The sequence below is a fragment of the Macadamia integrifolia genome, chromosome 4, assembly GCF_013358625.1.
Source record: "Macadamia integrifolia cultivar HAES 741 chromosome 4, SCU_Mint_v3, whole genome shotgun sequence".
NCBI classification, from domain to species: domain Eukaryota; kingdom Viridiplantae; phylum Streptophyta; class Magnoliopsida; order Proteales; family Proteaceae; genus Macadamia; species Macadamia integrifolia.
The window spans coordinates 17,378,009-17,394,318 of NC_056560.1; the positions used below are offsets into that span (position 1 = coordinate 17,378,009).

At 37.1% G+C, this 16,310-nt stretch overlaps 1 protein-coding gene across 1 annotated transcript; it reads left to right on the forward strand.

The window, feature by feature from the left end:
* Positions 1 to 5,077: 5,077 nt before the first annotated feature.
* Positions 5,078 to 16,109, forward strand: LOC122075437 (ubiquitin-like protein ATG12). Its single transcript, XM_042640466.1, has 6 exons — positions 5,078 to 5,220; positions 5,341 to 5,399; positions 12,957 to 13,025; positions 13,127 to 13,189; positions 14,290 to 14,382; positions 15,778 to 16,109. The coding sequence occupies exons 1-5, from the start codon at positions 5,187 to 5,189 to the stop codon at positions 14,347 to 14,349; spliced, it is 285 nt and encodes a 94-aa protein (XP_042496400.1). The 5' UTR covers positions 5,078 to 5,186; the 3' UTR covers positions 14,350 to 14,382; positions 15,778 to 16,109.
* The last annotated feature ends 201 nt before the right edge of the window (positions 16,110 to 16,310 follow it).

Sequence of the window (16,310 nt, forward strand, 5' to 3'; positions counted from 1 at the left end):
CCACCCAAGCTAACACCGTAAGAGAAGCGTTAGTTTTAAAATGAAAAAAGACTATTTTACCCTTATTAGTTGTTCAACCCTAAAATTGCAAAAGGCAAAAATGAGGGGTGAAAAGCTACGGTGTTTTCCCCATCTCTTCTCCGGCCACAAACCCCTCCATGGCTGCTGCTTCTACTCCTTGTCCAATCATAGCAGCCACCATCACCGACTCTTTCCTCCCTCTTCCCTCTTTTCCTCGGATGTCTGCTTCTGAGTGTTAAGGATCCAATTAGGGACGATTCGAACCTTCAATCTTCGGGCATATCTCTTTGGATAACAACCCTAGGGATTTCAGGGAGAGTGGCAGCAACCCTTTCGGAGAAGAAGTTGCCTTAGTTGCAGCGGGGTTGGGTTCTCAAAAACATCTACTTGGTACTATCTTCACAGGTAATAGTTTTGGACCAGCGAAAGAGCATCTATAGCTTAATTTCAAAAAATTAATCCCAATACAAACACCATCATCAAGTGAATTTATTCACATTATCCTTTTCCAGATAATTTCTTTGCTGGAAGATTAGAATTAAACTGTATTTCTGATCTATCCTTTTGATTATAAATTTTCATTGATTGATTATTGGAGGCAAAGCTAATACGTGGTGAGATCTTTTACTGGCCTTATTTTTTGGAGTTGTTTCCAAGACTTCTTTGGTCCTAACTTTAGGCAAAAGTTTAAAACTTTGAAAGATGAAAAGCCCTTAAATGTGCTGCATCTGATCCCAATGGAGGTGAATCAATGGAACAACTAACGTGAGTGGGAGATGTACAACAACTTCACCGACCTCTAAGCCATCATAAGGCCATTGAGAAGCTCGAAAAGACCTACGTTTGAGACATCATTTCTTCAGCCGTGTACGAGCCCGAGTGCCTCAAGCTTATTGCCTAGTTCAAGACCTTGACTTCTACACTCAATGACACAGTCCCCAGTAACGCTATCTCGGCTTGTTGAGATTGAACTCGTTGACGTCGGCCGCCGTGAACAAAGACGGCAAAGTTGAAGGGGGCAGCGGTTACGGTTCAACACTAAGTTTGGGATTTTAGGGTTGAAATGTAATAAGGGTAAAATAGTCATTTACTTAGGATGTTTTAGGTAAAGGATCATAAGGGTAAAAGAGTCTTTTCAATTTCAAAATTAAACACCTCAATCACGGTGTTAGCTTGGATGGGTTTATTTGTAATAAACGAAACACAAGGGGGGAGGATGTAATAAGGGCAAACGTGAGGGGAGGTGATTGTAAATTTCTCTAAATTCTACTATCATCTTAAGAGGAGAGAGAGAGAGAGGATATTATAGAGATCGTGGACAAGGGAGAGATTGGGAGAAAGAAGGAAAGAGAAGTAGTCGAAAATGGGGAGAGTTTTTTTATCGTGGACAAGGGAGAGATTAGGAGAAAGAAGGAAAGGGTAGTCGAAAGTAGTGACAGTGTTTTTTAGGAGGAAGTAGGGAGAGTTTGAGAGAAAGAAGGAAAGTATAGAAATTTATTTGAATATAAAAATAAAAGTAAATAAAAAGATACCAATAATTTATGAAAATATAAAATAAAAGAGAAAAAAATTATTAAAAGAATATGATATTTAAATAAAAAAGAAGAATAATATAGTCCGATAAAAAATTTCCCACTTCGTACTTTTATATATAATAGTATAATATAATATATATTTTTAATGATACAGATAATTCTCCACTCAAGAGTGTCAGTATATGATCCCAAATATCAACCCGCCGGTAAGATTGAAAGAGAAACAATTATATAATAATGGATTGCAAACAAATAGATAGCTACAACAGATTAGATTCGAAAAAGCAAAGCAAGGACTGTTTGAACCAAATTTCAAAGACAATATTCCCATGTTCTGTTCGGCCAAATTACTCAATGAATAAAGTGAAAAAAATCCCACATGGGGATACAGAGATCAGTAGAAGAGCAGCCAAAAACTACACAGTACACCTCACATGGCCATTAGCTCTTTTGCTACCCACCAAAGGCAACATGGAGGCATGGATGCCTCTCTGACTCTCTCTCTCTCTCTCTCTCTGGATCTTATTTTGTCAGCAATTATCACTCTACCCACTCCAATCTTATGCTCCTTGTTTTAAATTCTGTCTGTGCATGGCTTGTTTTTTAAGGGCAGAGGGCAATGAATCTCGCGCATAAAATATATAAAATGGCTACCAACCAAACCTAAGTGCAAAGTATCAACCAGAAAAAAAGGAACCCTACAATCCCAAGTAAAGGTGTTAATCGATTTAGTTCCGGTGTAGACGATTTTATTCAGTTTGGTGTAAATTTTTTTTGATAAAATCAAAAGCAAATTATTTAATAAATAATTTCATATATTAAAATTGGATACTATTAATAAATGATTTCGATTTAAAAGTTTTCTTTTTGTTTTTTGATTTTTTATTTAAACAACTTCTTCATCTTAAAAAATTTTAAGTGAAATAAATGTAAATTGTAACATTGAATTGAATTGTTTATTGTTATATGTTTTTTTATTTTTATAGTTGTTTAATGTAAATATATATATTTTTTTTTAATTTATTGAAATGTATATAAACTTAACATTGAATGACTTAAACTTGCTATATATATATATATTAATTGGTTTAACGATTTATTTAAACGATTTACCAACCGTTTAAACTTTAAAACCAAAAGCAATCACGATTTCAATTTTAAAAGTAAAATTGAACCATTTAATAAACGGTTTTACGGTTTCGGTATAAACAATTCGATTAAATGTCAGTAAATGATTTAGATTTCAAATTCACATCCGGCTAGTCGAGTTGGCAAGGGACTGAGTTCTACTCTTCTTACTTCTTTGGGGCCACTTAAACGGTGTGCTTAGTGCTCTTCATTGCTTTTGGTGAAAGTTGAATGCTTCTCATTCAATTCTGATATGACTCAATTCATATAATTGTGGAGTCAATATTATCCACAGGACTAGTCAAACTGGAGGTTTGGATACCCGTGGAAAGCCAAAATAGTGCAATAAAAAAGGAACCTCTACAGCTATAAAGCCAAGAAAAATTGCCGACTTAAACAATTAAATAAGAGTAATTAAAGTACTACTTCCTCTTTGTTTATTAAATCATCCTGAGAATTGATAAGAGTGACCGTACTAATTTTCAGGGAATCACCCATTCGATCGGCCTTACTGTGCAAAAAAACTCTTCTCTTCTGTTTTGCATCCTTTTCTATTGTCAATTTTATTGATTATTCAACTGTAATCAGTAATATTAATGGAGTATCTACCTCATTCAACTTCTGTTAATTTGTGTTCTACAATGGAGAGTTGGGCAACTTTTCTCTTAGAAAACCTAATCAAAACTACTTAGATGTGCTTTAAATGGGCTAATGAGACATTTATCTCTAAATGGACTTTAAACATGTTAGATTTAGTAATGGGTTCTGCATGAACTCTAAGCGGGTTTTGAAAGGATTTTAAACACGTCGGGCTTAATAAACTGGCTCTACATGAACTCTAAGCAGATTCCAAACAGGCTTTAAACATATAGGGCCGAGTTGGGCTATCAGTCAGTTGGTCTCGATTGATCACCCGCCCAGTAACACCTTTGCACCATGAACGACTGAATGTTAACGATCCAGGCTTGAGCCTGACAGTTAAGTGATTTTAAGATCTATTATGGTACTCAATCAGATTGCATAATCTTCTAATTAGAAAAGACAATTCCTTAAGATTGTTCCTATTATAAGGTACCAAAGTGTGCCTCATAGTTAAAAGCACTATTAACATAAACAACAAACCTGAGAAAACCTGAATAGACCAGGTAATGGTTCAGATTTAAGAACCTGAGATCAGACCACACCAGGCCAGTGCAGCATCAGGGATGCTAGGATGGGTGAAGCTAGTTTCAAAAACCTAGCCCATCCTACTTGTGTTGCACTCATAATTAGGAGGATGCTGAAAAGTACCAGCTAGCACAGTTAGTGAAGTTGGAGGCCTACTGATATACTGTCACCATGACTTGGGATGGAATCCTGCCTTCATCTCCCATCTCCTCTCTCATACTTAAATGTAGAACTCTTTAGATACCTTTCCCCCCTTCTTGAAGTGCAGATATTATATGACCAATGTTTCCAGGAGGGCCGGTCTGGAGAGGATTTTCTTGGCAGGTCTTGGTCCTCTCATGTGACGAATCAGAAGGGGTTATAATTTTGAGGATAAGAGGACCAATGGTTCCTTATTCACATGTTAAGTTTTAACTTAATTATATTTAATTAATTCACAAAATCACATAGTATAAAATAAAGTATTAAAAAAATTAAAGACGATAGACTAGTGGTTGCATGCCAAGAAATGGATGGCTTGATAAATACTTACAAATTTTTTTATTGAAATTAAGTCTACTTTTTTTTTTGGATAGAGAGTCCGAAAATTAAAACATGGTAAATTCAAATCACTCCTTTTGCATCAAATGGTCCAAAAGACTAAAGATTGAAATAACTTGGATAGAGTCAAATCCATATCCCTTATCAATTTTAAGGATTGAACTGATAGAAGTCTATTCTTCTCTCTCTCTCTCTCTCTCTCTCTCTCTCTCTCATCTTTGGATCTGGCTCCTCTCTAATGACTGCACCCTCCAATCACTACTCTTTAACGGCGATTCCAAAAATTGAGAGCTTGGTCAGGCATCCCAACACCTGGGGATGCATGTCCAAACACTCTTAACCCTTGAATGAATAGTTGGAGAGTTGATAGTGTTGGATCTTTTTCCTCCATCTTCCTTTCTCTCTCTCTTTCCACCCATTTTCTATTCATCCCTCTCTTCACCTTAGAGATTTGAACCTTTGATTAAAACGAGGTAGGGTACTTTTTTTACCTAAACAAAAAGGAATAAGAGTGAATGGTGAGTCGGAAACCATCTTTTAAAAAAAATAAAAAAATTCCTTCTCCGTGTGTTAATGCATAATTATAATCTTCATAACGTGAAATCACAAATTTGCCCCTCCCTCCCATTTCTCACCAGTTCGAAAATTTTCCTGGGAATGCGTTTGTTTGATTGTAAAAACCAAGTTCAAGCGATTTGTACGTTGTACCTAGAAACAAACGGAGTCTGAGAAAGATAAGTAGAAAAGAGAAACTGCCTGAAGTGAGTCCCCCTTAGGTTTCCGACTTTGAGAACAATGGCTTCAGAATCTCCGAGTTCGTTACGCAAAGGTTAGTCTCCATGAATGCTTCAAAGTTCAGATTGGGTGGGGAAATAGGGATTCAGAGTTCTTGGATCCTTTAATGGTGGCGGTAATCTCTATCTTCTTCCTTTTTTTTTCCCGTCTACAGTTGTCGTCCACCTTAGAGCAACTGGTGACGCTCCCATACTCAAGCAAGCGAAATTCAAGGTGCCTTGATTTCTCTCTTCATCTTCATTTGTAATACTTTTTCCCTCGTCATTTAGATGAATACATGTATTATTTTCACCTTTTTATTTCCAATTTTTTTCCGAATTGGAAACTTCGGTCGCTTCATTAGGATGTTCTTTTGTGGGGTTCTGATCTTTCTATAAGCGTATTATATCAGCTTTTGGTGATTTGATGTTTTTACAACCCCGAGCTATGACTCCTATGAGATATTCTGCAACAGTTTATTATTGCACAATTCAAATGTGTTCCTGCTTCCCCATTCTCCCTCTCCCCCCGCCAAAGAAAAAAAAAAGGCACGAAATTGTTGGTAATTACATTTAGTCCTGATTTAACTGAAGTTATATGTATCTTACCAGAAAGAAAACTGAAGTTATATGCAGGCTAGTGCTCACTCTTGGACTAGGTTTGATTGGGGAAGCTTTTGATGGATTAGAGTACCTTTCATTGGTTGGGGGTAGGTAGAATGAACCCTAGGTTCAGGCTAAACACCTTCCTTACAAGATCCCAAGCAAACCCAAATAAAAAAGTCAGAAAAAGTCAACCTTCTCAGATGAAGATGAAACTCTGACAATCACTCACAAATAAATATAGATGCTCTTCAGAAGATAGTAATGATCCGAAGGTCAGATTAAGAGTATTTGGAGAATAACCAAATCTGAAATTGGGAATTCGGAAATTAGGTTACTTCTATTTAATCAAAATCCAAGTGTCAGATCAGCCTAAGATTCAGGTTGAATACATTCTTGGCTGGCTCAAGCAATCTCCAAAATATGATTCAGAACTAAGGGCTGGATTTAACGTAATAAAGATAATTCAGATCTGGGACAGAAAATAGCCAGAATCAGGAGGTTTAATGGTGGCAGATCATTAGGTCTGTTCTTCAGTAAACTCTGTTCGAAGGCCCTTTGGTTAAGGCCTTAAATGCCTCAAAAGATGGGAGGAATATGATGGACAGATTCCCCATTATAGGGATTGTCGATTCTGACAAAAGAGTCAAACACAGAGTAGCCGCTGGTTCAAGTGGAGAGGCTTCCAACTGTGGTATGACTCTCATATGAACGGCATGTAATCAGCAACTGAGCATGGTGATAACTAGGGGTGTCAACCGGTCGGGCTTAATCGGGCTTGAAGACTTTCAAAGGCTACACCGTGTCCGCCCATTTAACTAATCGGACTTAGTTATTGAGGGCATGGTAGGCTTTATATTCGGTCGGTCGGCCTCGGGCTATAATCGGGCCACCTTAATCGGGCTTTAGTCGGGCCTTAACCGGGCTACGAACATGTTTAATGTTAAACGGGCTTTAACCGGTTTTTAAACGGGTCCTCTTTAAAATGTGCTCTTATATTTCGGCCCACTCATGCAAACCCAAAAAAATGACAATAAATCAATAAATGATACCAAATATAACCATTATTTAAAATATGAACATGTTTTTACTTTTTATTTTGGGGGGTAAAATAGGTATTCTACAATCATTAAAGGGCCGGGCTAGGCCGGTGCACAATAGGCCGGTCTCGGTCGGGTGTTAAACAGTCGGTCTCGGTCGGGCGCCCGACAGTCCAAGTAGCAAAACCAAGACCAACCGTTTATAAACGGGCCGGGCTCAAGCCCAACACGTTTAATAAACGGTCCGGGCCGGGCCGGTCCTGGCCGGTCTATAAATGGTCGGTCTCGGTCGGTTTAGTCGGTTCGGGCCACGAATTGACACCCCTAGTGATAACTCTACCTGATGCAGTAAAAATTGACCAGCCAATCTTCTTTGCAGCTCCTGATGCTCCAGTCGATCTGCATAGAAGAGAAGACAGGGGAAAGCCAGGCTGAACCGACGGGGGACTCTCCGATGCCTAAGTCAGATCTTTCCACAACAGTTTGCTCAAGAGAGCTTTAGTGAAAAAAAGTGTTCGATCCCCCCTGATGGAGGCTTACCTTGGTATTTATAGGCTACTGATGGAAGGAGAAAGAGGAACGTTTGTGGAGAGTCTTGTTAGGCGTGGAGTCCTTAAGGAGAATGGCTTTACGATTTTGGGAATATTCCGGATTCCAGGGCATACTCCGGGAATATTCCTCTCTTAGCTTAAAAGCACAAGCCGTGAGAGGTGTGGACACCTTGACGATGTGAGTGGATTGACTCTTGCCCTTATAATCAGGGGTCACATCCCTTGAATGTAGGAGTGAGCGTGTGTACGTTTCTGGGCGCCTTATTTGATTGTGCCGAGCCGGGGTAGTGGATCGGCCTATGTAGAGACCGAGGTGGCAGGTCGGCCTGTGGAGAGACCGAGGTGGCAGGTCAGCCTGTATAGAGACTGAGGTAGTAGATTTGCATACACGCTTCAGCCGTGCTGAGGATGAGGACATATTTGGCCTCATCACTACCCAATCTTAGATTAAATAGATAATAGCAAGATTAATTAATAGAAGATTCAAAACAATAACTTAATTGTAGGAAAAACAGAAATAAAAAAGAAGAATGATAACTATGGGTTGCCACCATCAAGGAACAGGATCTCACACCCTCTTCCTGAATTGCACAACGTTCCAGGCAATTAAGAAGGTACTTCGGATAAACTTTTTAGGGAGTTTCACTACTTGTGATTAGGCCCCCTTGCAGAGTATTAATTTTCTATTCATCAAATTGTCTCTGAGCCTTGGCTCTTATAATCTATTTAAAGAGAGAACAAGAGCACTTGTAATCTAACTAGGAAAATGAAATCATATTGCTATTAGCAAACACAACTTAAAACAACAACAACAACTCAGCGTTATGCATAGTTGTCATGGCGCCGCCGAGGTGACGATTTGGCATCCTGGTGGAAAAAGAAGTTCATGGCAGTGCTATGATTTACGTGACTCACAAATGGCGGTCGCCATTGGCTGATAGGCGTCGCCATGGCACCGCCATGGACGCCAGGTTAAGCTTGATTCACTAGGCAGTCGATTTTTTGTAAATTGTAGGGTGATTTTGATAAGGCTATGGTGATTTTTGATGATTTGATATTGCTTAATATTGGTTTCATATGTTATAGGGTATATATTGTAGGCTTGTATCATGCTAAATAACTTTAGAAAATAGGAGAAATAAAAAAGTAGCATACTAAATAACTTTAGAAAATAAGGAAAATAAAAAATATCACATGGGCGATTTGATCGCCATGGCAACGCCATAACGGGCGATTCATCGTCAAATCGATTAGCCACCCCTCCACTGCCTTGGATCGATTTGACGCCGTGACAACTATGGCGTTATCTCAACTAAATGGGGTTGGCTACATAGATCCTTGCCATCCAATTATCTCTATTTGATGTCATACTTGATATAAGGCCTAAGCTATGCATGCTTTTTTTTCAACACTTCTCCTAAGGTCCTTTTAGGTTTACCGCTAGCTTTTTTAGATCCTTCAATCTGAATCAAATCAATCTTCCATTCTGGAACCATAGATGTCAAGGCGATTGGGTGACCCAAGTCCCAAGGTAGTGGAGGGGTTCCTAAGCGCGTAGGCGATCAAGGTGCCCAAGTGTTATCTTCTATTTTCCCTCTTCTTTAACATTAATTAGTATGCTACAAATACCTTATATCATCAAATATCAACATTAAGCCACATTTTTTTTTCTCCCTTCTGGTAAAACATTAAGATACATCAAGTTATCAAAAATCAACATTAAGCCACATCAAGTTATTAAAAAAATAAAAATAAAAAAAAAAACAACAACAACAACAATTGCCTAGCGCAGTTGGTGAGTTGTGGTGTGCAAAAAACCTATGCTCACCAGGAGGTCTCAAGTTCGAGCCTCTTGGCTGTTACCTACTTCCCTCTTTACCTATAAAAAAAAAAGTTATCAAAAATCAACAATAAGTCACATCAAGTCATCAAAATCAACATTTTAGAAAAATGTTCTTGTTCTCTAATAAAAGATAATTTGACTGCACTTTTTGGTTTTTAGCTCTTTTACTTTTCAGATTTGGGAAAAACCTCAGCATTTGAAATTTGAAAATTACCCCTACAACAAAAAATATAGTTTTTGTTCTTGAACTAGGGGAGTGACTTTTTATCCTTTTGTAAGTTGATTTTCAGCTATTTTTATTGGATTCAGCTATGTGGTGTTTGCTTATTTATGAATAATATCTTAAGCAAATGATTTATATTTGGCATAAATAAATGTGAAATTTGGTGCAATACCATTTCGAGTTGCCTTGCACTAAAGCGAAAGTCGCCTAGACCCCAAGAAAACTACCTGAACACCTAAGCGATGCGTTGACAACTATGACTGGAGCATCTGAAGGTCTCTATTGAATATGGCTATGCCACCTCAAACAAATTTCTCGTAGCTTATCATGTATCAGAGCTACTCCCAAACCAACTTTAATATGATCATTTCTTACTTTATCTTTCCTAGTTTTACCATTCATCTATTTCAACACATTCAAATCGGTTACACTATGTTCATTTACATCATGCTTCACTGCCCAACATTCCGCACAATACTTCATAGCTGGTTGTATGACTATTGTATATAATTTTGCTTTAAGTTTCAAAGAAATACGTTGATCACACAACACTTTGGACGCACCTCTCCACTTCATCCATTTTTTTCAGTTCTTTGTAAAACATCATCTTCGATATCACCTTCATTATTTATGATTAAATGCAGATACCTAGAATAATTACTTTGCATAACCTTCCTCTCATCAATTTTCACCACCTCGTTATCTGTCCTTGTGTAGCTAAAGTGACACACTATATATTCCGTCTTCATTTTACTTATTTTAAAAATCTTCTGATTCCAATGTTGATCTTCATAACTCCAACTTGGCGTGAAGCCCTTCTTTTGTCTCATCCACCAAAACGATATCATGAACAATAAACATACACCAAAGAACCTCATCTTAATGTCTCTAGTTAATTCATCTATGACAAGCACAAACAAATTGGAGCTTAAAGCTGATCCTTGATGTAACCCGATTGTAATTGAGAATTCATTACAAACAAAACTTTAAAAGGAAAGATCCCACTCGTAAGTGAGAGTGTCGCAAGCTAACTAAAGAACTTAAAAGACACGTAAATTAAAAGACTAATTAAACTAATGAAGTCTAATCCCATTAATGCAGATTAATTACCAAACTAGGCTTGTTTTATTAGGAATAAGCCTAGGGATGGGTTGTATATGTGTTGGGCCATCCATGTGGTTTGGAGTGTATTGGGTCACTTTTATGGGTCTAAATTAGGGGTTATAAGGTTGCATACGGGATTCACTGATTTGTTTCCTTTTTCTTTAGTTTCCTTTTTAGTTGGGCTGTGATGGGGTTCACTAGTTTTATTATTTAGTTTCTAAATTTCAGTCTTATTTAGTTTCAGTTGCTATTTTATGTAAGCTTCTAATTTTCCTAGTTTCTATTTTCAGTGTTAGTAACTAGAAGAGTTTCTATTTTACTAGTTTCCTATTTCAGTTTTTAGGAACTAACTTTAGTTTCTATTTTGTAACCCCATCACTATTATAAATAAAGAGAATGCTCATTAGTAGCCCACGATTCATACAAACAAAAAAACTGTTGTTGTTGCAATGTCTTTGCTGAGATTGTTTTGTGTTTGCTCAAAGTGGTGGTCTTGTGTTTGATCAAGGCTAAAGGAATTGGTATTTGATCCAATTGACTCCTTGTGGCGAGAAGTCCAGGAGGTTCTCTTCAAGTTTGTTATTCTATTTCATATTTTATTCACGGAGTATTGTTGTCCAGGTATTTCTCTTTCTCACTTCAGATCTGTCCAGGCGATAGCCTTTTCTGGGTGGAACTGTCGACCTCTGTCCAGCACTGATTGCTGGTCACTTTTGTCTGATATTTTCGATAGCCTTTTCTGGGTGGAACTGTTGGCCTCTGTCTAGCACTGATTGCTGGTCACTTTTGTCTGATATTTAAACCTAAGGTTCTGCTGGTAAGAAGGAGGACTTGATCCAGATTTGAGAGCCATCTGACCTCAGGTTCCTGAGTTATCATATTTCTCTCTATTTTCATCTTTTAGTGACCTGCAGATTCTGGTATTACAATCGGTAAACTTATTACTTGCTGTTGGTATTTTCTGGACTGTTATTACATTATTCTATTGATCTGAATCTAATTGGACTCCTATTCTGTTCCTGGTTTAATTCGAAGGGACTACTGTTGACTGGAATTCTATTATCCTTATTTTCTTGAGATCGATATTCTGATTTCTGTTCTATTGGTGGGAGTGGACTGGTTGTTCTTTGGTTTAAAAGTTCTTGTTGTTTGGGTCTAGTTTGAGCTTTTCAAATCTAATCCTACATTAAGAGGTATCAGATCTAGGGAGGTCAAGAAGAATGCCACTAAACCAAACACTTCAGCACCCCCAAGAGCCACAGCTCCTCTAGGTGAAGTGAAGATACCTCTATTCAAACCAAAAGAACTTGAAGTCAAGGTTCACATTCAAAAGATAGTTCTTGAAGCTTCAAAGACTGAAGGTCAAGAGTTAGAAGATTTCACTGAAGAGGTCTATCTTAATGTAGGGTTAGATTTGAAAAGATCAAACTAGACCCAAACAACAAGAACTTTTAAACCAAAGAACAACCAGTCCACTCCCAACAATAGAACAAAAATCAGAATATCAATCTCAAGAAAATAAGGATAACAGAATTCCAGTCCACAGTAGTCCCTTAGAATTAAACCAGGAACAGAATAGGAGTCCAACTAGATTCAGATCAACAGAATAATGTAATAACAGTCCAGAAACTACCAACAGCAAGTAACAAGTCTACCGATTGTAATACCAGAATCTGCAGGGCACTAAAAGACGAAAACAGAGAGAAATATGATAACTCAGCAACCTAAGGTCAGATGGCTCTCAAATCTGGATCGAGTCCTCCTTCTTACCAGTGGAACCTTATGTTTAAATATTAGACAAAAGTGACCAGCAATCAGTGCTGGACAGAGGTCGACAGTTCCACCCAGAAAAGGCTATTGCCTGGACAGATCTGAAGTGAGAAAGAGAAATACCTGGACAGCAATACTCCGTGAATAAAATATGGAATAGAATAACAAACTAGTGAACCCCATCACAGCCCAACTAAAAAGGAAACTAACGAGTAATCCCGTACTCAATCTTAAAACCCCTCTTTTAGATCCATAAAAGTGACCAAATACACTCCAAACCACATGGACTGAAGGCCCAACGCATATACAACTCAGCCCTAGGCTTAGTCCTAATAAAACAAGCCTAGTTTGGTAATTAATCTGCATCACCCATGTGCCTATCTTCTATCCATATTTTAGGCTCATTAAAGTGGCCCATTACAATGGATTGAAGGCCCACGTAGCCCTACCCAAGGCTTATTTCGAATAAAATAAACTCATTTATGTGAGTTTTCTACATCTTTCATAAATGAAGCTTTTCCTTTCTGCTATATGTTAAACTAGGAATGAATGTATCAGCACTGGACTAAATAAAAAACTGTATCTATGTCATATTGATTCAATTCATGCATAAAGCTGTTATGTGTGTGTAAACTATTAAGCATTCTTGAATTGGCAGATAGCTGGAACTGACAAATTTGTCAAAGTCATTGACTTTCTTCGTCGACAACTTCACAGGGACACACTGGTAAATTGATTTTCGATGGATGATTTCCGATTTAGTATATTTTTTCATTATCACTGATAATTGACCACCTTTTTTTTTTCATGTTTTTTTTTTCTTTGCAGTTTGTATATGTCAACAGTGCCTTTTCGCCAAACCCAGATGAGTTGGTTATTGATCTGTATGATGTGAGTTCTTAGTTCTTAGAGCTCAATATATTGGCACATAAGTGTATGCCATTGCTAACATGACAAAAATTAATTTTTATTTCTCTGTTATCATTTCTTTTGTGTGACTAGCTTCTTTACTGTTTTCTTATGCGTATGTTTACTGTTTTCTTTTGCGTATGTGGGCCTTTGGCTGGCTGTGGGTTTGCTTAATTGGTTCAATGTTTTCCACTTATTTGTTTTCTGCTGGTATTGCTGAATGGGAAGTCTTAGAAGGAGAGACTAAAGCAGATTTCAAGGGAACCTTAGTGACAACAACGTTCCATTTTTTTTCTCATATTGTTATTTATTTCTTATGGGAAACAGCAACTCAGACCTTCATTCAGCAATACGGAAAATTCGTGTCAAATATATAGCAGATTTGGGTGCTCTAGCCAAAATGAATCCTGTTCGGCTATTACCTTCTCCATTACTATGTTCTCATTCGCAGGAATACTTCTGCAGGAAAAAATGTTAGGTTTTGCTATCTGGAGAAAAATGGCTGAAGATAAAGTGTGGAACAGCTGCTCTTTTTTATTTTCTTCTTTTTCTTTTACTAACTCATACTAGGTGATGGACCCAAGAGCTTTTCAGCTAGTCCCATATTATTTTCTTTGTATTCCTTTAGCCAAGGCCTTACTGGGTGAAGCAATTAACTTGTTTATTAACACAGGCCAAAGGACCTAGATTTTCTTGTGCTTTTGACATTAAAACCAAGGCAAATAAAATGCCCAGGCCTTGACAAACGACAATGACGTAGTGAACTTAAACTCTCTGGACTGGATATAACTAACCAGGTGGACACATTTGAGAGATCCATGTTTATGCTTTATACTGGATTAACTTGTTTCCTCTTTTGTAATGTCAGTACTATAAAACACCTTTTCCCTTTCTGATGTGTGTATAGATGATTAGTTTGCCTGTAATCATTAAAGAAATGAAGATTGTATCCCTTCTTAGTCTATATGTGCTTTTTAACTTCAGCTTATGGAACATGATGGCTTCCGTGCTATTTTCATTTAATGAGATGATACCTATGTTGTATATACATCATGGTAACAACTTCCACTCTGAAATTACAGAATTTTGGATTTGATGGGAAGCTGGTAGTTAATTATGCTTGCTCCATGGCATGGGGTTGAAGAACCAGTGGTAGATTCTAAGCTGTATTGCTGGTAAGTATAGCCATTCATTTCCATGTTTCCTTCTCAAGGTTAACTTTTGTGTTTCAGTGAATGTCAAACTTGTATTCTTGATGCCTACAAGTTGCCTTCATAGCATATATCTGAAACAATAAAAGATTGGTCCACACTGAGATCTTTAACTGGTGATTATGATATGTAGCAAGATGTAATTGTTAGAAGAACAATACTTAATCGGGGCGTTGGGGATTCTAGTTTTGGTGGACAAATTTAATTACAATATTCTTTTGGGTCTGGGGTGGTAGATGTGATGCCCTATGTATATCATAGTTGTCAAGGCGTCGCCAAGGCGTCGCCAAGGCGTCCAGGCGGTTTGCCTGGGGCCTAGGCGACAGCCGCCTTGTTGCACTGCATGTTGCTTTCTGTTTCGGCACTTATTTATGCCAAATATCATTCAAGTAAATGTTTTTAATATTTGTTATTTCATTTACTTAAGATATTATTCATAAATAAGCAAATACCCCCTATTTGAATCCAATAAAAATAGTTTAAAAATCAAATTCCAAAAGGATAAAAAGTCAACCCCCCAGTCCAAGAACAAAAACTGGATTTTGGTTATAGGGACGATTTTCAACTTTTAAATGCTAGGGTTTTTCTCAATTATGAAAATTTTATAAATTCTATCATGTTAAAACATTGCTAAAAACCAAAAGTCCGGTAAAAAAATATTTTGTTTTGATATTCATAAAATTATTTTCATTCAGGCGATTTTAACAGTATTCGCGCACTTAAAAATAAGTTTGACTGAAGCATTACTTTGTCATTGCAACTCAGATTTAAGTAATCTTAGACTTGTTAGAAAGCTGGTTTTATATTATAACTAATACAAAAAGTCTCATGTAAAAATAAAATCATTTGACCAGTCAAACTTTTTATAGAATAAGAGCATTTCTCTAAATGTTGATTTTTTATAACTTAATATGACTTAATGTTAATTTTTTATGGTTTGATGTGGCTAAATGTTGATTTTTAATGACTTGATGTGGCTTAATCTTGATTTTTTATGATGCAAGGTATATATAACTTACTAAATAATGTTAGAAAATAGGAAAAATAAAAAATAACACTTGTTCGCCTAGTTCGCCTTAAGGCGGGCGCCTTCTCGCCTAAGCGCTTAGATAGCCCTCCACCGCCTTGGTTTGCCTTGGCGCCGTGACAACTATGATGTATATAATACTTAGACATGTAACAGGCAGGGTTTAGATAATTGCCCGATATCTACAAGTTAGTCTCTTTATTGCTTGCTGGAATTTTTTATTTTTCAAGGAAAAGGAAAAATCCTGTCCTGAAAATGTTTTCTGTTTCTCCTTTTCTCATAAGTATAAAACCTTCTTCTTTGTCTCCCGCCTTGTTACTTGTCATATGCAGACTGAACCAAAATTATGAAGGAGCTTACATTTCTCTCTCCCTCCTGGTACATGTGAAATAACAACAATGATTTGGAAAAGGACCTCCTAAAAAGCTTGCTACAGTTGAAATACACTGGTGTTGCCTTGCATTCTTGAATAAGGCACATTTTTTCTTCTTATCTTTGTATATGATCTGGATTGCCAATAGGTAATTTATCAATTGTGATGTGGTACATTGGCCAATTGATTCTGTTACCAGTGTAATATTAAAGTTGATATTCTTGTTCCTTTCCTACAATGTAGACTGTTGTACCCGTATGTTATTATTGCTTCCATTTGTTCCTTCACCAATTGACTGTATGCTCATTTGATCTGCTGCTCTGATTTATGTTACGATGGAAAATTCCATGGAAACCCAGCAAACTAAGAAACAATTCAAAGTGTCAATCAACTGTAATTTGTCCCTTGAATTGGTATTTTTTCCTTATTTCAAAAGAATAAGAAAAAGACATTAGTTTTGCCTACTTGGCATTGATAGAGGATGAATTACGC